General features: G+C 44.6%; 3 protein-coding genes across 4 annotated transcripts; 1 reads left to right on the top strand and 2 right to left on the bottom strand.

Moving 5' to 3' along the window:
- Window positions 1-437: 437 nt before the first annotated feature.
- krt94 (keratin 94) lies at window positions 438-3,720 on the bottom strand. The gene is made up of 8 exons (XM_041933605.1): window positions 3,210-3,720; window positions 2,732-2,814; window positions 2,458-2,614; window positions 2,171-2,332; window positions 1,877-2,002; window positions 1,002-1,222; window positions 852-865; window positions 438-744 (listed from the first exon to the last, which is right to left on the bottom strand). Exons 1-8 carry the CDS (start codon window positions 3,633-3,635, stop codon window positions 695-697), a joined length of 1,239 nt encoding a protein of 412 aa, XP_041789539.1. The 5' UTR covers window positions 3,636-3,720; the 3' UTR covers window positions 438-694.
- Window positions 3,721-14,284: 10,564 nt separating this feature from the next.
- On the top strand, window positions 14,285-17,357 carry krt98 (keratin 98). 2 transcript variants are annotated; one of them, XM_041964037.1, is made up of 9 exons: window positions 14,285-14,687; window positions 15,057-15,139; window positions 15,292-15,448; window positions 16,082-16,243; window positions 16,338-16,463; window positions 16,731-16,778; window positions 16,821-16,951; window positions 17,096-17,106; window positions 17,215-17,357. In XM_041964037.1, the coding sequence occupies exons 1-9, from the start codon at window positions 14,349-14,351 to the stop codon at window positions 17,313-17,315; spliced, it is 1,158 nt and encodes a 385-aa protein (XP_041819971.1). In that variant the 5' UTR covers window positions 14,285-14,348; the 3' UTR covers window positions 17,316-17,357. The 2 variants fall into 2 exon arrangements, with proteins under 2 accessions (XP_041819971.1, XP_041819962.1); XM_041964028.1 differs by having other exon boundaries at window positions 16,731-16,951.
- A 1,691-nt stretch (window positions 17,358-19,048) lies between these two features.
- Window positions 19,049-21,357, bottom strand: LOC121625765 (keratin, type I cytoskeletal 13-like). The gene is made up of 7 exons (XM_041964016.1): window positions 20,787-21,357; window positions 20,451-20,533; window positions 20,215-20,371; window positions 19,971-20,132; window positions 19,731-19,856; window positions 19,384-19,601; window positions 19,049-19,267 (listed from the first exon to the last, which is right to left on the bottom strand). The coding sequence occupies exons 1-7, from the start codon at window positions 21,288-21,290 to the stop codon at window positions 19,165-19,167; spliced, it is 1,353 nt and encodes a 450-aa protein (XP_041819950.1). The 5' UTR covers window positions 21,291-21,357; the 3' UTR covers window positions 19,049-19,164.
- Between the last annotated feature and the right edge of the window lie 1,433 nt (window positions 21,358-22,790).

Genomic DNA, 22,790 nt, shown 5'->3' with positions numbered 1-22,790 from the left:
GACAGACAAGGCCTCATGTAACACTGTGTTGAAAGCCTCCAGGGCAAAGATTAGTCAACCATTTGGGTGTGTCTTGTTTAAAAAAACCTCTTCAGGCAAACCCCGGGGTCAGTCACTGTACTTGGTCAAACAACTTGCCCTTTTCTTCAAGTTTTCTTTCTTTCAGCTCAGAGAACATCAAGTTCACTGCAGCTTTCTGAGTGGTCTTTTCTCTAATTCCTACTGCTTTTCACACTGGAGCTGTTAACCATTGTTCACCCTTTCCTGACAACAGCCCCGTTACGTAACACACATTTCCGCAGCTCCACATCCCACCTCCCAGAATGTAATGCAGTTGCCATAACGACCACGTAAACAGGGTGATGTTATTGAAAAAGATGTAGGCTCTCAGTTTTTGTTTTTTTTTCTCTGAAAGACCAGTAAAGTCACACAGCTTGTAGTCACCAGCAGTTTTATTTTTCAGACGGGTCGTACACATAAACACACACAGGTCAGGCACTTGTTCCACATTGCAAATGTTAAAACAAACTTTTAACGCAGGCTTCACTTTCACCGGTCTCAGTTTACTCATTCTCAGGGTTTTTTTTTTTCAGTACAGTTTCACTCCTCTCCTGTAACAGCTTTTATTGGTCAAACCGTGTGTGTGTGTGTGTGTGTGTGTCTGAGAACAGCCTGTCCTGCCAGTTTGGATCTCCTAGCTGGAAGTGCGCACAGTGGTGGTGGTGACTGTGGTCTTTGAGCCCCCTGTTAAAAAGACGGAAAAAAAAAAACATGATTGCCGTGCTTCAAGCTTTTATTACACTGCCTGCACTGTTGTTATGTAATGTCTTTATAAAACAGACGTCACTTACCTGTACTGAGGGTTCTATAATGAGGAAGAAGGAAGAGAAAAATGGAGAAAGGAGTCAGTGAAGAAGGCATGTGCGTCATTTTCTTTTCCTTTGTGCATTTTGGTCTCATAATGGCCTCATAAATCGATGCTTCTGTGTCATTGTCTCTACCTGGACTCCTCTGTTTCCAGCAGCCTCCTGTAGGTTGCGATCTCCTGCTCCAGCCTGGTCTTGATGTCCAGCAGCATCTTGTAGTCCTGGCCCTGCTGCTCGATGCTCAAGCGCACGTTGGCGAGCTCTGCCTCAAGCATGTTGATTGTGTTCTGGTAGCCGGCGAGCATGGCGCTGTATCGAGCCTCTGTTTCTGCCAGTGTGTTCTCCAGAGCCCCTTTCTGTTAGAGAGGGGGAGGGAAGGGGAGCTGAATTCATGCCTGGGACACATACAGTTTGTTGTTCATGGCTGAAACCAGTTTATGGTGCTACATCCAATGTGACGGGTCAAACAATCTAAAGCTATAGTCTGTAACCAGCCAGTCACACCCTGGATTATATACACCCAGACACAAAAGCAGCGTCTATGAAGGAATAATTAGCGAGGTGGTGCGTAGTTTTTGAATGCATGTGTCTTTCAGCTGCTCCACCATCGTTACACAGGAGCAGTGGGCTGTTCTTGCAGCGAGTGTTAAGTGATTTACTCCAGCTGGGCACAGATAATCCATTGGAGCACAGCTTTTGGGTCATCCAGCTCTGCATTCCTTCAGCTTTCTTCAAGCTCTTTTATGTCTTCCAGAGTTTGAGCAGATGTCTGTGAAATGTTTTCTTCAGCAGAAGCCCTTCCCTCCCTTCTCCACAGCTCCCAGCTCGCTTATCTCCCCCCCTTCATTCTTTCAATAAAACCTCCCTCTCTTACCCTCCCTTCCTTCTCCCTCTACCAGTATCTGTTTTCTCCATTCCCCCCTGACAAGACACCGATCTGGGAATTTTGCTCATATAAGGCAAGATCAGTGAGATGTGAACAGATGGGTTTTTTTTTTAATTTCTCTCACCATGCTGAGCTGAGACTGCAGCTCTATCTCCAGGCCCTGCAGTGTGCGCCGCAGGTCACTGATCTCTGTCTTGGATGTCTGGATCGACTCTGTGCTGCTGGCCACCTCCTTGGTCAGAACTGCAGACTAGAACAAGGAACAAAGACACAGTTGTGAAGGACAAGTCATGGTGATTACTCATCTTAGTTTCACTGAAAATTATGTTTAATTACAGTCTAGACTCTTGAGGGAGTAAACCCAGTCATTTGCAACCTGTGGGATATGGTGCCTTTGTTTATGGAAAAACCTTTTCACCTTCTCATTGAACCAGACCTCCTGGTCGCGACGGTGTTTGTCGGTGATGGATTCATACTGGGCGCGGATCTCCTCCAGGACTTTGTTGAGGTCTTGCTGGGGTGCGGCATCGACCTCCACGTTGACTGTGCCGGTAAGCTGAGCGCGCATTGCTGCCAGCTCCTACACATCCAAATGGAAAAAGAAGTCAGATCTATTTGCAGACTTTCAAACAGTTCTACAGGTGTGGTGAAGCTCCGCTCGTCATAGCGAGCAGTATTCGCTATAGCTAGCTGTGCATCAGTCACCTCTGCGTGATTCTTCTTGAGGTAGGCCAGCTCATCCTGCAGGCCCTCGATCTGCATCTCCAGGTCAGCCTTGGTCAGGGTGGTCTGGTCCAGCAGGCGGCGCAGGTTGGCGATGTCAGCCTCAACTGACTGGCGCATCATCAGCTCATGATCAAATCTAATTAGATTGGAGGGTAGAGAAGATTGAAATGAGACAAATGTGACCCTTAAGCCCTCTTGTTTGACATTAGCAAGATGAAGATAGGGCCACAGAAGGATGAAGACTCATGCTTACTTGGTTTTGAAGTCATCAGCGGCCAGCTTGGAGTTGTCGATCTGGAGCAGGATGTTGGCATTGCCAATGGTGGCGGCAGCGATCTTCAGAGAAAAACAGCAATAAATAGTTAGTGGTGCAGCTGGATGCAACAGCATAGGCTGGTTTTGATTGTGATCTGTTGCTAGAATTACACAGCAACCTATCAGTGCATGGCTTCCCATGCAGAGCTGCATCAGCAGCATCAGCCTTTGAAGTCATATTACCGTGCACAGTATTCCCCTTCACACTTGACAACTTTTTCTTGTTTATTTTAAGCTTTTACAAGTCAAACATCATTAACTGTCCATCAGAAGACCAAAGATTCAGAAGCACAAGGGATCATCAGACTCTAGTTATGTCTCTGCCCTCTTAAAACTCTCCCTTGGTAATCATTAACAGCACAGCAAACATTTGACTTGTCTGGTATGTAAACTGTTGAAGCTGTCATACACTATACCTTGTCCTTCAGGTCATTGATAATGGCCCAGTAGTTGCTGTAGTCCCTCTCTGCTGCAGGGCCCTTCTGCTCATAGTACTCTCTGATCTGAGTCTCCAGCTTGGCGTTGGCAGCCTCCAGAGAGCGGACCTTTTCCAGGTAGGATGCCAGACGGTCGTTCAGGTTCTGCATGGTGGCCTTCTCGTTCAGGTGCACGGCGCTCTGGTCCAGGGCGCTGGACAGGTCGAACCCACCGCTGCCGAGCCCCATGCCACCCCCAAACCCGGAGGAGACGGTGCGCATGCTGGAAGAGGAGATCCGGGGGCCTCCTCTCACGGTCAATCCTGACACGCTGTGAGCCTTGTGAGGGGCAGCACTGGATGTGTAGCTGCGGCTCTGCCTGGTGATCATGGCGGGACCACTGGTGATGCTCTGGCTGTAAAACATGATGGCTGATCGTCTGCTGGTCAAGACAGGACACGCGGAGAGAGGACCGTTACACAGCTGTAGACTCTAGCAGGACTGTGGAGTTTGATAGAGGGAGGCAGGCTCTTGATATAGTGCTGGACCTGGGGCGGGCCTGGCTGAGAGGAGGGAGGTGGAGAGGGAAGGAGGGAGTTTTCCTTTGCAGTTCAGCCACTGGCTTGGCAGAACCCCCATTTTTTTCCCTTAGAGGACCAGGGTTCGGTTTCTTTCCACTCCTGTGAGGAAACTGTTATGGAATGTGTGTGTGTGTGTGTGTGTGTGTGTGTGTGTGTAGGTAAATTTGTGTGTGTGCGTGTGCATTTATATGTGTGTGGGTGGGTGGGTGTGTGTGTGTTTATCTATCAGCATGCATGATTTCTGGATTCCTTCATAAATACCTGAAGATCTAGTCTTGATCTCACCAGTCATTTGATATCGTAATGCAAACAGAAAAGGCGTGCAGTCATTGCCTCAGTGTCCCGCCATTAGTCAACATTCACATTAAGCACTTTTCAGATAACACCTTTCATCAGCGCTCTTTTGTTAGAAATCACCCACAATTATAAGATGACATTATGTCGACTTAATCCACACAAAACACTTCATTTCAAAGTCATTATGTATTTTAATCAGTACATACAGACAAACTGGTTTCAAGAATTGCTTGTTTGTGAAATAATTATTTGTTGCATCATTAAGGTTAGGGTTGTTGCCTGTAATTTATTAAGTTGCATGAAGACTTTGTAGCCTTGAGCCACAAACCAGCAGTGTTTTCCATGTTTTCGGTCGAGCCCATGTAAGGATTCGTCAGCCCCCATTGTTCTCCATATCGCACATAACATCCCCCCTCAGTCCTGTATCCTGTGTGTGTGTGTGCGTGTGCGTGCGTGTGTGTGCAGTTCTTTTTGTTGGTTTTGGCCCGTGTCACGGCCTGTGTGAGGGATGAGGCAGACTGCCTCAGGGGATTTTGTGTGGTTTCTGTGTTCATATACACAAGCAACGAGTGGGTGGTTGGGTGTGCATGAAGTGTGTGTGTGTGTGTGTGTGTGTGCGCATGCACAAGTGTGTGTTTTGCGTGTGTGTCCTTATCTCATTGCTGGGCTCTGGCCTGTTTCCGTGCTCTTATAGCGTAACATCTGGTGTCAGTTGGGGGGAGGTGAGGGAGGTACATGGAGGTCACCTCTCAGTCCAAGGGAGAAGTGAATCATGCTTCTCACATGTATGTGTGTGTGTGTACCTCACTACATTACATAATGTATACCATAAGGCATACCAAAGAAAACTGGGGATTTTGATCATAGACACATGTGGACAAATTATAGGATTTTTTCCTTTAATAAGATATAAAGTGTAAACTTAAAGCACATTTCACGTTTAAACATTCTGTCTGCAAGACAGAAACACTGTCAACCTTTCCTTTGAATATTATGGTATAATAATCAGAAACCTCTCTGAATACAATACTGGCTTCAGTTAATCAGTTGGATCACTCTACTGCAGTTTTTTAAGTAACAGTTAAGTTTAATGTAATGTTTAATATGACACATTACGATTATTGAAAAACACATTTGCTGTGTAGGCTATTTATTGCAATGACACTGAGCTGTGTATCCGATACTGTCTGATGTATCTCCAGACATCATGAGCAGAGCAGGAGGACGGTGTTTTCTGAGCTGACCCACACGTCAAAGAATCAGGAAAGATTCTGTCATGACAGAAATTTAACTTCCTCAATTGTGTTGTTCAAAATCTGATTAGCGAGATATTGTGTTTGCATGAATTTTCATAATGTATTTAATGTCAGACTTTGGAAGGAAGCTAGCAAGGCCACTGAAAACTAGCCGACTGATGCCTTCAGCTGCCTTTGTTGGTCACTTGACTTCCCCCTTGGGAGTCATAGTGGTCCTCTGAGAGTCTCCAACCTGAACTTTGAGCCAGAAGATGGCTATCTTAGCTTAGCATAGCATTAAAATTGGAAGCAGCAGGAAAGAGCTAGCCTGGCTCTGCTGAAAGGTCCTGGAGTTTGGTCATCACTGCGAGATTGCCTGGCAACCAATGGAGAACTTGGTAGGAACTGCAACCGACCAAGAATGCTTCCAGTCTTTTTGCTATGCTATGCTATGCGAAGATAAGCTAACCGGTTTAGCACACCATCATGAGAGTGCTAAGAAAGCGCAATGACATGTTTCCCAAAACGTTCAACTCTTCCATTAAACGGGCCACACAACTCAAAGTATGCGTGTGCACTGCAGCCAAGCTAATTCCTTTCTAGACTATTTTAGACTTCTGAACGTAGCCTGCTTCAATAAATGTCTTTTTAAGGGAAATAACTTTTCCAACAAATAAATAATTACAGAAGGCTTTTGTGATTTGAAGAGTTGAAACAGTCATATCTTATGAATATTACATGGGCCGAAGACCAAAATGTTCAATATGTGGGACCCAGGTTGCTCTTGTCATGATTGGAGTTAAAAACAAGTCCGGTTTATTTGTGCAGCCCTTCATCGCTGTTATGTACGGTCTCTGCGGGCCTGTCAGCACCCACATTATGAAAACAGTGAGTGAAAAATGACTCCTCCAAATTAAGACCCTCGCTGAGAACAAGACAATACTCCCACCAGGAGCTCAGAGGGGGAAAACACACAAAGCCCCGGGAGGTGCAGCCAGGTGTCTGAGACTGAGGAGACTTGTGCAGTTTTTACCTAAATATGATGTTTACAGCTTGTCGTCCACAACAGGAGCTTAAGTGCTCCAATCCAGTATCCAACACACTAAAAAATTCATCACAGACTTCGGACTTTCTTTGTTTTGCAGCTGAATCTGCGCCAGTCGTATCACAGGTGCTGAGAAGTACCTGGCTGATCGCGGCTGTAAAACACGCTGACTCACATTATCACTGTGTCAAAGCGAAGTGGACGTCACCGTGGGCTGGACACCATAAATGGGTGTTTTCACTGAAACAAACCTTATGACTCATGCACACAGTTGACTGAAATCTTCTCTACAACCCTTACAAGAAACTCCACCACTTTTTCCTTTTCAGCTCTTTTATTTGCAGTAATGCAACCATTTTCAGTTACGCTGTAACTATGGCGAGTGAGTAAGACTGTGTGTTTAAGCTTCGCATGAAACCTTCAAGCCCTTATTAAGCTACTTTTTGGTGGTGATCTGAGCAGGATTGAGAACAAATTCTGTGATACTGAACACAGTGAAAATAAATGCATCATTTATGCATTTGATCTAGTCACTGATTTAGACAGTTAAATCCAAGAATTTATTCGAATGCTTTCCTTCTAACTTGATGCAAATCATAAAGCTTCTCCTCCTGTCCTCAGTGGGTGTATTTTATGCTCTACGAGTAATAAACTGAAAATCCCACTGCTTACTGAAAGATATGGAGTTAAACTCGAGATAAGATTCCTCAGTAAACAGGCTTCAGCCTTTAGTGACGGAGGCTGCTCTCAACTTCGATGGTGCAATTAGTAATTCTTGTGCAATGTGTTATTAATGTAATGTTAATTACAGTGCCCTCTGCTGTAATCGACAAGGTAAGGAGCAAATAACAAAGAGGAAAATCATAAACGTGTCAAAAGTAGGTTTGAATAACACTAATTATATATTCTGAACTCATAAATCAGAAGCAAACCAGTGATTAATGACAGGTTTTTTGTAACAGGGTGGTGCTGAAATATTTTCACAATGAACTATAACATGGAGTCTCCACTAACAGCAGCTATATACTTCATGCATGATCATCTGTTCTGATCTGAGTTTCCTTCTCTCAGCTGTAAAGAATAGAGGGATTGTTTCTATTCAATGCAAAAACAAAAGAGGAGACACTTCAGGAAGTCCACCGTTCTTTCTCCGCCCCCTTGGCCATACGTACCACCTTAAAGTTACCATAGTCTCAAAACAACATCAAAATAAACCACTGTTTGTTTACCGCGTAGCAACTGGCGGAGTAGGTGGGTGTCACCACTCCTGCTTGAATCTCGCCTGTTGTCTTGAGGTCAGGATGGTCTGGATTCCTGCACCTGAGCGCAGACGTCCTCGCCGTCGGTTTAGTGGCGCAGTGGGAATGAGAGTTGGCCGGCGTTCCCATGTCTTTCACAAACTGGTTGCTTCATCTCGTCAGGTGAAGATAACACATCAGTGCATCTTTGTTCTTTGTTTTAGCAGCTTGAGGTTTGTCACTGCCGCTGGCACATTTGTGCGACTCACATCCCCACCAGCAATATGCAGCTGTCACACTACAGCATTGCCTTCATTACCTGTTTGTTTTTAGCAATGTAGATAGAACATTTTGTTCATCTTATTTTGATTCAGTATCCGCCTCAGCAGTACTTTGTGTTTAGTGCTAATTATGAAATGTTAGCATGCTAACACATTACACTAAAATGATGAACATGAGCATCACATTATACCAGCTTAACATCAGCACGTTAGCATCCTGATGTTAGCTCAAATGCTCAAAGCTCAAAATAATATAAAATATGATGATAAAATTTAAAAGTCGAATAAAATAAAGAAATAAGTTATGGGACTTGTGGGGCTGTTATTTCCCATGCAGAGATATCTTTTTTCTTCACTCTGTTTCAGGGAAACAAACAACAAACAGCAGTGTACTTCTTCAGTAACCACCGAGCAGCCCATTGCACCACATTCTGGAAAACTTGGCTCAGTAGTTAACCAACACTGACCTCTGTCACCCTGTGTATTTGTCTGAGCCAATAAAAGAGACGTTGCCTCTACGAGTGCTTGATAGCGTTCTGTGAACCACTTCCAAAGTTACACGACTTTCAGCGAAAAGCTAAATCTACCCTGTGTGAAAAGTTAATCAGTTCTTTCCTGCTCAATAATTAAACCGTTTGAAAGGTTTGCAGGAACGTTTGGAAAAGTCCGGTGCACAACGGTGCTCCACAAGAGCAGCTCTGTGCAGAGTTAGCAACAATGAATCACAGATGTGAGCCCGTGTAGAGCAACACACTCCTGGGAGCCTCCTCACAATGTACCACACCCCTCCACAGGCATTATCTCATCCTGTGTGCGAGCGTGTGTGTGTGTGTGTGTGTGTGTCATGGTGTGACAGATCAGTGTTGGATGTTGGTTCTCTCTACGTGGGAAAAGTTCCTGTGGGCAAAGTTAAACACTCACCTGCACACCGTACATTGAATGATGAGTTGTAAATACAGATGCTTTGAAGCTTACAGGAACAAAAAGCTTCTAAGTTTGCTGTGTCAGTAAAGCTTCCTTTGCTTGTTCCAGCAGTACCGTTAATAAAGATGTAATAGAAGAAAGCTTCTTCTGTCTACTTCACGAGCAAGTTTTTGCTTTGGCTGGAAACTGAAACAATAAATCAAGTGTTGATGGGCGGTGATTAAGGGCGTATGTGCTTGAGAAAGGTGTCGTACTGTGGTGTCACTTTTATGGGATTTCACACAGCACAAATAAATACCACATTTAAAATAAAAGCTCCTCAAGCAAATGCTCTCAGTATGTAACCTGAGCTTCTCTCCTGTTGTTCCACTTTATTTGAACATTAAACTGCTCATAAACTATGTAAAGAACAATAACAGTTATTTAAGAATACACCATTTGCTCCCCGGACTTTTAAAAAGCATCAGCAAACAAGCCTGGCGACGGTGCTACAGACAGCCATCATGTTGCAAACCTACACAAAGATCGTGAGTCGGGCAAGCGGAGAAACAGAATGTAATAAATAAGGGTTGCTATATGTCTTCAGCTGACTTGACAAATGTGAGGGGTGATCACGCAGCCACACCCTTCCTGTTCAGCAGATTTCTGAGCTGTGGAGGTGAGATTCACAGCCAAAGTGCACCATCTAGTGACAGTCACTGCGAAATCTGCTCACCGTGGAGATCGAGCATGTTCTCCGTGCAGGAGCCCCCAGTGAATCACCCTGCCACACCCAAGAGAGCTGTGAGAGCTGAAACTGCTGCTACACCAAACTCTCTTCATTCTTCTGAAAGACAATCTGACCTCATCAGATTGTTACAGTGTAGAAAAAACACATAAAGGGAGCGTACATTTACTCAAGTACAAAAATACCTGTACTACATCTCTCTTTTTACTCCACTGCACTTTAGTTGCTAGTTACTTATCAGGTCATATGTTTTCATAACCTTCCTGAGAAAACTGTATCTCCAAATTTGAACGTTTCTGAAGGATTAAGTGTTCCCTTAAGGGTAGAGAAAATTTTCCAACTTCTTTAGTAAAGTAAGCTATTTAAAAACCTGTTGGATTAGCTGGAAATGCGTTGTCACAAAGCTGAAAACAGGCTGCTTTTCTGAGCTCATGAAAAGACTTGTTAGAGATACGTGGTTCTCACAGGACAGCAGCATAACATGTTGATTTTATGCTGTAGCCCTGCTGTAGATTAAAATACCCAGCAGTACATAAAGCAGTTAAAATGACCTCAACTTGAAACATCTACAGCAGAAAGATTCAACACACACAAATGCAGCAGAGATATTAATCCAAAAATGATCTGATATAATCATGCAATCGTTAAACAGCAGGACGAGCACTTTCATTTTGATACTTTAAATACATTTTGCTAATAATTCCTATGTGCTTTTATTTCATTTGTTACACACAGGCAGACACAAACTGTGAGGCTGTCCGGTACACACACACAACACAACAGCATTTGAGAGCAAACAGCTGCAGAACGTGCCTGTGAATCACTGAAGGACTGAAGGACTGAGCAAAAAGAGGAAGACACACAATGCAGCCATTCTTCCACTTGTTCTTGTACTTAGTGGCAGATGATTTTGTGTCCACTTTGATGCCTCTGCCTGCTGTTCCAGTAAAAAGAAAGAGGGCGTGGAGCGCTGACGGGAGGTGGTGAGTGCATGCTCGGTCCGGATTGGATAACTCTCTGGAGCTATATATCGCACATGCATCTCTAAATACTGGTGGAGGTCAGTTTAACCACTGCAAGATAAATACGGGAGCAACACACCTATGACAACTTACTGACAGCATAACCTGCACTGTTTAATTTCATCACAGAGCCAAACAGCAGTTTATAACTCAAAGACTGTGTCAATTTGTTATCTGTGATTATTTTAAATCGGGACTGATAACATTGTGATTCACACTGAGGTTCATTTTTTCATTTATGCGTCAAATTGTTTGAGCTATGAGATAAGACTCGTTCAACACAGGGCAACAATGGACAGTGAGCAACAGGTCCAGGCTCCTGGTAGAATATACTGCCCGTTCACTGTCTGCATACACTCATTCTATGTATGTATTTGTCTTGCATAGAAAGTGATGACTTATATTGCATGTCTTTTTTATTCAACAGTGTAAAAATTCATGTGTTAACTGTTCGATGTATAAAAAGCAACAATATGAATAAAATGTCACAAAATGCCCTAACATGCAGCTGAAACTGTTTGCAGGAGCGTGAGCACATAAAGGAGTGTCGGTACACCAGAAATTCTTCTTACCGATGCAACATATCACCACCCTCGATTATCTTACAGGAAGCCTTTGCAGTAGCCTTTGTCGGTGTGGCACAGAGGAGGCAGGCAGAGCAACATTCTTGTGAGAACAAAAGACCTTTTCTTCCACGAGGTGAGGAAAATGTTTTGGGTAAAAGTTGTTCCACAAGCCAATCATGGCTATCAGTTTATTGCATTACTGTTAGGCCCGCAAGGCTTTGGAGAAAGAATGTGGACGCTGTGGGACCCCGTGGGACATGCTGGTTTGGGTTGGAGCTATGAAGCTGCTATGCAGCTATGAAAAAAATGATTCTGGTCAGAGAATCGGTTCTGAGAGGATGCTTTTATTCCAGAACAGGGAGGTAACATTCAGTTTTTCACACTGATGCATCTCTGTCTCAAGAGGAAATTTGTGATTTACTTTATATGCAATCACACCACCTCTAAAATTCACTTTGCATGAAGTCTCAGCGCATCAGAAAGGTGTTAGAGACGTTATCATAGTCTGAATGCTGCTTCGAAGCCCTGTCCTCACTGCCACGTATCTAATTCCTTTAATTCCAATGTATTGTGTCACTGCACATTGTCAGCACTTAGTTTTTTCAGAGGTGCAACATTTAGATGCTGGACCCTCACCTGGCAACAACATCAGCAAGCAGACTGCAACAGCCAATCAGAAAATGACCCAAACCTCAAACACCTGAGAAAATTAACACATTTCAAAAAGCATCTTTAAAATGAGCCAAACTGTATATGTCAAGCTCCGTAGACAACAAAAGAACACAGGAAAAAGGACGTGTCCTCACTGTGAAGTGGTAGCTACAACTCTGGCTGCCTTAAGGAGCATATTTCACCCTGCTTCCTCTACTCCTTCATTCCTTGACCTTCATCCCTCTTTCCCTGTATCCCTTGACCCTCATCCCTTCATCCCTCTACCCTCATTTTAATATATTATCCTTCATCACCTATGCTCTCTTCCACCCAAAATACACATTGAGCCATTATAAATCTGTATCTTACTGGTGTGGTAGTTGTTGGATGGGGTGCCACTGTCTGCTGTGTGTGTTTATAACAGTAACAAGCATTTGATGGTCAGATTTGACTCTTTCCAGTTTACCAAAATAGTCAGTTTGGCTCCTATAGATTATGGTAATGATCTCGCCTTTTCGTCATCGCAGCTCACGTCAGGCTCTAATTTAACATTACAGTCAAGTCAAGGACTTGACAGGCACCGTCCTACATAAATCATTTTACTACCTGATATCTGTCGCTGGAATGAAATGTGTGTCGTGTGCCTCTAACACCATTTTCCACATGGTACCAGTTTAAAGACGCAGAGTGCCTGACATTCCGCAGATGCAGTCAAACTGACAGTCATCCTCTTTCTTCAGGCCTCACCCTGCGTGTGAGCGGCTGCTGATGGAGGAGGCCGTGAGATGATGACAGAGGACGGCAGGCAGGCAGCCCGGCTACGTCCTTCAAAGAGACAAGCAGAAAAAACAACAACATGACGATCATTTTTCGCCGGCACAGGGATGTGCTTCTGTCATGAGCAGGCTTCAACGATAATTATAAAGCAATAGAACTATCTACATGTTAACAAGTTGACGTCAGGCTCTTACAAGTATTTACACAGATTTGGACACACAGGAACAGGAAGTCATGTGACAGCAGTGAGTGCAGTTTCACCAGTGAAACAAGTGAGTTTATCAGGAACTGGTCGGGCTTGTCTGGAGAGGGAATCCCACCCTCTAAAGACGAATACAGCTTCTGTTGCACTGATTAAATCTCAGCGTTTCACCGTAAATGATGCAACCCAGGCAGGCTATCAGATGATCAGAGAATTGCTTCTTTGTTCCTGAAGAACAAAGAATGACTAAAAATGGCCCGCACTGAAAGCCGTCGGCACATTTAAAGAAGTCCACTTCAATCATTTCATTTATTCATCGCAAATATGAATAACGCCACAGAAGCTGTCAGTTAAGGCAGTTACATTTTTGTAACATTAAATGTAAGTAAAAACACAACAATGTGCTTGAATGCTAAGCACATATAATTAAGCAGAATGTTCACAGGTTTCCCGGGTTGCTTGCATGAGGTGCATGTATTGAAAACATTATCCTAGTCCAAGTCTTCTTTTTTATATGACTTGTAGCATGTGGTGATGCGGGCCATGTGGCGATGGTGGGGCAGGTTAGTTAACATGCCTGCCAATAGACTGACAACAAAACAAATCTGTTGACTTGATGGTTTAAAAAAACGTTCCATGAGCACGGGAGCATGCAGAGATGTTTTCAAAGTTTGTTTTAACTCCAGTATATGATGTGTAGAAATAAGTTGCCTTGTTGCGTTAGTTATCTTATCTGTATTTAAAACTGGTCAGAAGACAGTCGGAGTCTCAGCCCACCTGTGTCACCTGTGTCACCTGTGTCACCTGTGTGATTAACACAAGGTCGACAATGAAATATTCAGCTGTTCATTCTAACTCGATCTTTGTGTTCAGCTTCTCCTGTTTGAAAGATGAATGTAGATTACAGAACACGATTACATATAATTTGGTCCGTTTTTAGATGAGATTAGATTCAATATAACTATCATTGAACCAGAAGTGCAAGAACAGATTTATTCACAGATCGGTGCAGGTATGAATTAGTACTATAGCTTACAGTAAGTCAAAAGTAAGTTTAGAAAATGCCTTGTCCTCAACCCTCGACCCCTCATCTTTCACTCAGGTGAAACTGTCGCTGGTATGTGCCATTTTTGTCACTGCTTTGAGTGAATATTTGACAAGGTAGTTACACATTGCAGTTTCTTCTACAGGAACACATGATTTGAAACGATGTATGTTTGTGTCTCTAAACCTGCTTTCAAGCCACCAAACAAGGGGCAAGGACCAAACTGCTGCAGGTGCAGGACTCCTCTTCTGATCTGAGGAGTATTCAAAGAACATCCTTCCGCTAAAAAAACAGTAAAAAATGTGGAATCACAAGTTCGACCTGAAATGATGAAACCCTCCTCACCAGTCACCGCACCCGTGCTGATGGACAGATTGCATAGAGGAGTAGGGGGGTAGCCTGTCAGCCGCATTCCTCTCTTTCAGCTACCCCTCCTGGCCCTTCCCACTTTGCCGTCTGTGACAGCTATATAACCTAGGAGACCAAAGTGATGCTCACTGCAGATCAACTCCTGTAATCCTTCCACGTCCAGATCCAGACCTCCCAGCATGTCGTTCAGCACCAGATCCTACGGTCAGAAGACCATGAGTGTCTATGGTGGAGCAGGCGGCCGCGGCACCCGCATCTCCTCCTCTCAGATGAGCTATGCACCGGCCGCCGGAGGCTTCAACCTGTCTGATGGCCTGGACCTCCACGTTGGGGCCAACGAGAAGGCCACCATGCAGAACCTGAACGACCGTCTGGCCTCCTACCTGGAGAAGGTGCGCACCCTGGAGAAGGAGAACGACCGCCTGGACAAGCAGATCAGAGAGTGGTACCAGAGCAGGACCGTCATCTGCCACGACTACACCCACTACTTTGCCATCATTGATGACCTGAAGGACAAGGTAAGAGGAAGGAAGCTCATAACGCAGAGAGCAGCGAGGAGGGAACAATCATGACTGTCATACCAGATTCATTCCATCTGTGCATCACATCCAGCCGTGTTACAGTGAGAATTACAAGGGATGCACTGACAGTTTACAGCTGAGCCTGTCTGACTGCATATTTCAGCTATCTGGTATCAGTGTGTCACAGTACATCTATTCTTTGCAGTTTTGCTGTACATATATTTCCTTCTTTTAAGTTTAAAAACTGTTACATGTATAATTCAGTTTATGTGTATGTGGATATTTAAGCTTTGTGTCTTGTGTACTGTTCACTCTTTAAGGACCAATGAACTGACTTGTTTGCCTGTTTGCTTTTCTCCTCCTCAGATTCGCATTGCCTCCAGACTCAATGCCAAGACCGTCCTGGACATTGACAACGCAAAGCTGGCCGCCGATGATTTCAAAATGAAGTGAGTGCGTTCTCTGCGTGCTCTCCGTGCCGCTCTGCCCCGGCACATAAGTGAAACTTCACATGTGCATCAGAGCGTGAACTCATGCCTAACTGACAACTTCTAATCTTGACGGAGCACTGAAACCTCTCTGACCCGTTGTCCCCCCTCAGGTTTGAGAACGAGCTGGCCATGAGGATGGCTGTGGAGGCAGACATCGCCGGACTGAAGAGGGTGCTGGACGAGATGAACCTGGCCAGAATGGATCTGGAGAGCCAGTACGAGGCCCTGAAGGACGAGCTCATGATGCTCAAGAGGAATCACGAAGAGGTGAGAGTGTGGAGATGAGAGACAGCGAGCAGCCGTCCGTTTGATTCAGTGTTGGCTTATGGCAGTTTCACAAGCAGCAAAACGAAAGTGTTTACATCTGTTGACACCCCTGATACACACAGACCAACACCCACTCAGAACATATATGTTACTACACTGGTGACTGATCACTACTGAACACTGCACACTATCATCCATCTTTTCTGCAGCTATTCACTGCAAGACAAAGTTGTCACCATTTATCATGGCCATGTATTGTGGCCTAAGCCGGTCAGAATTTGCACACATGACCTCTGCCTTACCTCCAGTAACACTGAGGAAATTCCATGTTAGGTTAATGTTTTCACACACCGTCCACCGCCTTCTGCACCCCTTCTCTCTGCACACTTCCTAGTATTCTTCTTTGCTCCATTAGCTCATCGCTACTGTTTGTCTCGCACACACTCAAGCACACTGAACCCGCCAACCCCACACACACGCGCAATTAACGCAGGTCAAAAACCAAAAGCATGTGTGCAAAACAGTACAAACAGAATTCATTGAATACTCTTGTTGAAATGATAAAAACATTATGAAATTTTACGTTTTTAAGTTGCACCAGCTGACTGAGGTTGTGTCCTTTTACCCCTGCAGGAGATGGCTCTGCTGAGGAGTCAGATGGGCGGGCAGGTCAATGTGGCCGTGGACGCTACTCCCTCTACAGACCTGAACCAGACTATGTCAGAGATCAGGGAACACTACGAGGGCGTGATCTCCAAGAACCGCAAAGACCTCGAGGCGTGGTACCAGAACAAGGTGAGAGCAACCTTCAGGGTTCAGCTGCACTCATTTATCTTGATAGTGTGTCACTAATAATTGTTGCATAATGTTGTTTTTATGATCTGTTCAGGTCGCAGCAGTGGAGCAGGATGTGATCACACACTCAGAGATTCTGGTGACGACCCGCACAGAGATTAAGGACCTGAAGAGCACCCTCCAGAGGCTTCAGATTGAACTGCAGTCCCATTTGAGCATGGTATGTCAACATATATCCATAATAAAGACTGATTATAAATTAGATTTGACACTGTGATGCTACTATACGACAACACTGTAAATGAGAAGAAGATTGATAGCCATGCAAATTATGGTACTTCCAAAGCACGCAGAATGCACACTTGATGCTAGTTACACACTCACACCAACAGGCCTTGCGGCAGATTTGTAGTGCAGAAGTGACAACTCTGAATTTTAATCACTGACTGCTTACTCACCTAACAACATCTTTCTCCGACCACAACAGAAAGCGTCTTTGGAAGGCACGCTGGCAGAGACTCAGGCACGCTACTCTGCTCAGCTGGCAAGCCTCCAGAACATGGTCACAAGCCTGGAGGCTCAGCTGTCCCAGCTCCATGCCAACATCGCCAGCAACAAGCAGGAGTACGACATGCTGCTGGACCTCAAGACCCGGCTGGAGATGGAGATCGCAGAGTACAGGAGGTTGCTGGACGGGGAGGATGACAGGTGAGACCTGATGAAGAGAGAGAAACGCTGACTGGACCGGGGGATTAGAGTTTACAGAGAAAAACATTTAAATTAACATTTTAAGTGTCCTGTAGATTTGTCCTGGACTAATGTTTTCTTCTTTCTCTTTCTCTCCATTGCCAGTTCAAAACAAGGTAGGCAATTTTTCATAAATAAAATTTTCAGTTTATCATTAAATTGACACATTTTAACCAAATCTAAGAAATGCGATTCGCTCATGATTGTTGTTTCCTTTTCCTCAGTGGTCACAAAGGTCATCACATTGGTGCAGACAGTTGTGGATGGAAAGGTGGTCGAGAGCAGCAAGACTGTTGACGTGGACGTGGATGAGATTGAGTCATAAATTAGCAGCATTATCAAAAGTCAATAAAGATCGTGCAGTTGAACTAAACTTCTTTCTGTGTTGTAATTTCATAATGAACAGATTCTATTCAAGCCCCTCACCGGTGAATAATGAATGTTGTTCTATAGCACACATCAGATATGGTTTCCAGTAGCTTGAACGTATTCATCCACGTATTGTTAAAATTGCATTAATCAAAAATGTAAGGACGGGGTCCCTCATAGCAACAAACCCACAGAAATTACTACCCAAAAAAGGAAACAAGCTCTAGTTAAACCCATTGCAGCTACACTACCCACTCACCCAGCACCAAACAGCAACATCTACAATCTAAAGACCCAAACACTTCTTCAGGGTTGGTGGAGAAACTAGAGCTAATAGGCCAATTAAAAGTAGACTTACATTGATAAGGTGGCTAGAGGATTCCAATGGAGTTATAATGATGCTCTGTTTCTGCTGGATGCAAAGGCCCTATCGGCTAACACATCAGTAATAACAACTCCTGTATTAAGACTACGTGTATGTTGGCAGATTTTACAGTTCCTCTGCCTCATGGAAACATTAGCAGAGTCTGGTAAGGCGCTGCACGTCAGCCTTCCTGCCAATTTGTCCCATGGCCAACCACAGTACTGCAACCAAAAAAAATATCCATTGGCTCACACAGCATTTTCCCCAGAGTACATCATTATAAAAGAGAGGTCAAACTATTGATAAGACTCATTTCAGAACAAATAAGGTCTTTATATTATCCAATTTTAAAACCCCTAAATTTTAGCATTTGTTTTATTATAGTCTATAAAGGCTAAACATTCACTGGGCAGCATCTCGTATCAATTTATTGCCCCCTAGTGGCCAAACATTGGCTGATGCAGCTTTAACCAACTGAAGGACATGAGGAGGGTTTTTTTTTTTTTTTCCAGGATGGCAAAGGCATGACTCTCTCTACTTTGCCTCTTATTGGCTGACCCAAATCCTAACCACTCTCACTCAACATTTGTAAACCTAGCCAACCCATCCAACAAAGGCAACAAGTACCAGCCAATCAGAGTCAGAGTGAGGCAGGTCATAACTTCACCATCCTGGGGAAAAAAATATGGCCGTAGGGACTGGGACCTATCCCAGAACGCATTTGTTGTGAGTAATGCAAACTCTTTTGACAAGTTGCCAGTCCAGGCTAATGTCCAGACAGTCAAATTCATGCTCACATATGTGCATGTGGACTGCAGGAGAAAGCAGATTCGAACCCAGGACAGCTGCACATTGTAGGTTTACTGGCGCTCCAAAATTTGTGTTGGTTCTGAATCTTTAGCTATAGTAGAGAAAAATCCTCTGGGCATGCATTCAGTTTATGAATACATGCTCTGCTTAAGAGATGTACACGTGTAGCGCTGTATTGCTGAACACTGTGTAGCCTCCAGGGCTTCAGTCCTGAACTCCCTGGTATCTCAGAGGAATTTTTTAAGGAGAGGGGAGAGCATTATTACTCTTACTCTGCCCGAACTAGCCTAGCCTCTCTGTCTTTTTAAATGGAGGACATACAGTAAAGTGGCTGGCACTGCTGCCGCCTCAAGCTATTTTGATTTCATTCTGTGCAGGTTCTACACACAAAAAATACTTGAAATAACTCGTGTCAGGGTGAAGATGACATATGTAATTCCATAAGACCTTTGGTTCATGCTAAAACAATGCATTATCTGGAGTCAAGACACAAATGAAAACATAGGACAAAAAGGTAGTCAGCACACTGAGAGACTTTTATTGCATGTGAAGGAAGTATAGGGTTCAGATGTTGTGCTTGTAGCCCTCAGAGGTTGCCCCTTGCGCTGCGTTTGCTGCGCGAGGCAGGTTATTAGGTGCTGCTGACAGAAGAGGACACCACCTTGCCATCCCTCAGTTCCTCTGTGACCACTATCACCTTGGAGGAGGAGGAGTGACCTGAACTGCTGCTGATACTGTGGAGGGAGAGAATTACAGTGCTTGCATTAAAAATCGGTGCAATGCTTCAATTTAGAGAGCTAGATATTAGTTTATGATGAAAGGACACAATTGTTCCGTGCAGGCGAATTACCTGCCACCTCCGTCCAGCAGCCTCCTGTATTCTGCGATCTCCATCTCCAGTCGTGTCTTGATGTCGAGCAGCATTTTGTACTCTTGGCTCTGGTTTTCTATGTCGGTGCGCAGGCATGACAGCTGATCCTCCAGGCCTGTCACCTGCATCTGGAGGCCTTGGAGCTGCATGGAATACCGTGCTTCTGTGTCAGCCAAAGTGCCCTCCAGGGACGCTTTCTGGAGGAGGAAGGGAAGGGAAGGGGTGAATAAACTGAAAAATAACACGCTCATCAATTTTATCTCACTGAGGATGGGATAGGTAGGCAATGTAAAGGTGTAGGTTTGCCCCAGATCGTTATCATTTACCATGCTAAGTTGCGACTGTAGCTCGATCTCCAGGCCCTGCAATGTGCGACGGATCTCAGAGATTTCTGACTTGGACGTTTGGAGATTTTCTGTGTTGATTGCCACCTCCTTGTTCAGCTCCTCTGTCTGCAGTAGACATGGGAGAACATCAGTGTCATGAATATCAATACACATTTGAGCAATAGTCAATAGGCGAGCAGAAATCAGTAGATATCACCACCAGGGTTAGTCCGGTCTTACCTTTGTTTGGAACCAGGCTTGAAGCTCTTTGTTGTTCTTGGCAGCCACATTCTCGTACTGTTCACGGATCTCAGCCATAACGGCGCTCAAGTCTTGCTGTGGTTTTGCGTCCACCTCCACGTTGATCTGTCCACTCATCTGGCTCCTCATGGCTGCCATTTCCTGTTGGATAAGAGAAGTTTGGTAAAAGGTGGACGCTTGGACGCAAATCCACTCAGATGGCAGTGAAGCGTTTGCTACCCACCTCCTCGTGGTTCTTTTTGAGGAAGATCAGCTCCTCCTTGAGGCCTTCTATCTGCATCTCAAGGTCCGATCTGGCCAGTGTCAGCTCATCCAACAGTCTCTTTAGACCGGCGATATCTGCCTCCACTGATTGACGCATGGCTAGCTCATTCTCGTACCTGTGAGGTAGCAAGAGGTCAGACATTTGCACATGTATTGCTTCAGAGTAGTTGTTCTGTCACTCATCCTGCCACTTACTTGGTTCTGAAGTCGTCTGCTGCCAGTTTTGCGTTGTCAATGGCCAGATAGATGCCTCCATTGACACCAGTGGCGGCCTGGATCTGTGTGGCGATGCAATGTTTCATTTTACATGATTAGTATAATTATTTCAACAGTAAACAGACTCTGCAAACATTAAAGTATGCTGTCAAGTACACATCACATCTTGTACAATCACTACCCACAAAATCATGTGCATTGCCTAAGTTAAAGTTCCAGAGCATCGTTTTAAACATGTTCATCTGATTGCTGCAAGGTCTGATAAACTGCAGTGCGACATGCTTTGATATCTCATTCAGGAATCAGCAGTCATACCTTTCCCTGCAGGTCAGCAATGGTGGCCTCGTAAGCTGAGTAGTCACGGGTGATGGGGGAGGTCTTGCTCTCCAAGAACTGGCGGATCTTGAGCTCCAGCTCAGCGTTGGCCTTCTCAAGGCTGCGCACCTTGTCCAGGTAGGAGGCCAGGCGGTCGTTCAGGTTCTGCATGGTGGCCTTCTCACTTGCTCCGATGTCAATGCATCCACCGGCACCGAAGCCGGCGCCGCCACCTCCTCCCATGCCAAAACTGTAACCGCCACCTGCACCACCGCCATAACTGCCAAAACCAGCGGAGGAAATGGAGACTTTTGCTCCACTGCCACCTGCACCTCCATACACACTTCTAGCGTATGACCTTTGCATCAAGCCTCCACCTGAACTGAAGCCTCCGCCTACGAGTCCACCGCCTCCGCCTACGAGTCCACTGCCTCCGCCTACGAGTCCACTGCCTCCGAAGGAGCGTCCAGAAGTGGTAGAGGTGCTGCTGACTCTCAGTGACATTGTGAGGACTGCTGAGGAGGTCTGCCTGTCTTGGAGAGAATGAGACGGACTGAGATGCACAGATCTGCTTCTGTCTCCTTTTTATCCTGTACAAGGCTGCTGCTGCTGCCCCTGGAGTGGGTGGGGGCATGCTTGAAGAGAGACGGAAGGGAGGAGCATTACCTAAAGTGGTAGCTCTGCCCCACCCATCACACACGCTCTTCAGGTTCATTTCTCAGAAGGAAAAAGCAGGATTAAACCTGATCCTCCTTCGCTTGTTGCTTTACTGAATTCAAACCTCACGACTACCTGCAAACCTCATACAAAACATAACTTGTACTTCTTTATCCCATTATTCCCATGCTGCACATTAATGTGCATGAAGACAGGGCATCCATGTGAACTTTTATCTTTTATTCCTACAAAGTATCATGGAAATTGTGCAGCAGCCACACCCGTTACTGTACTGCTTTGCATTAGTTATCCTGTCAAATCCCTCAGGCTTTCAACTTTGTCAGTATTCTGACATGTGACGCGTCTTTATTGAATTTATGCCATAACATCTTGAGCAACGCTGTCATAAATGCTGGCCAAACCTGTTACATCACCAAGGCAACAAGCATTGCAAACAGTGTAAAAGTCTATGACTATGATTTTTTTTTTTTTCACTTGACTCTCTGCCAGCACACGTCTCCTCACACACGTCTTTGTCGTACGGATTGTCTTGCATGAAGCATGATCTCTTTTGTTATTCATAGTTTCAGCAAATTTCCCACATCTTTTATTTAAATTTTTGTACTTTTTCTCGCGTTTTGCTCAACAATACCCTGCAGGGCTGCCAGTTAGAAGCTGTTTTTACAGCCTGGCATGATGTCAGCCGATACCTGGCCTCATTCAAGAGTGGGCACAGGAATGTTTGAAAGCTCACCACAGATGTTCCTGCGTGTTCTTTATTTTGCTTGAAAGTGTACTTTGGCATGTGCATCATATGCAAACAAGAACAAGCTCTTGCTTGTTTGCGTCTTTCCATTTTACCACAGCATTTCTTTAACTGTAACCCAGAGGATTTTGCACTGCTGTCTCCCATGAATCAAAAGGACCTTTTCTTTTAATTGCTGTTTTGGATTTATTTTTAAATACTGACAATTGTAGAATAATTCTTGTATTATTATTTTATGGTTTAAGTCTAGTGAAGAGTTGTTTTACCTCAAACTAAGAAACGATTCTTACTGACTGTACACACACAACCCACAGCTTTGTGTGTTTCTTTTCACTGTTGCTTTTCACGTTAAGGTTCCAGACTCATCTCATGCACGTGCCAATGCTGAAGTGAAGCTATAAGTAATGTCCAATATACCGATGGGTTTGAAACCCCAGTATCATTTGAGTGAAGATACTTTTTGTCCTGTGTACCGCTCAGGTGCACTTCACTAGACTTTCACTGTCCCATTTGGAGATGCCTGCACTCTTTCCTGTTACATTCATGCACACGTTTGCCTGCAAGTATGTCACAGCACAGCA

The sequence above is a fragment of the Chelmon rostratus genome, chromosome 3 (genome assembly GCF_017976325.1).
Source record: "Chelmon rostratus isolate fCheRos1 chromosome 3, fCheRos1.pri, whole genome shotgun sequence".
In the NCBI taxonomy this organism is placed as follows: domain Eukaryota; kingdom Metazoa; phylum Chordata; class Actinopteri; order Chaetodontiformes; family Chaetodontidae; genus Chelmon; species Chelmon rostratus.
This window is presented reverse-complemented; position numbering and strand designations above follow the sequence as displayed.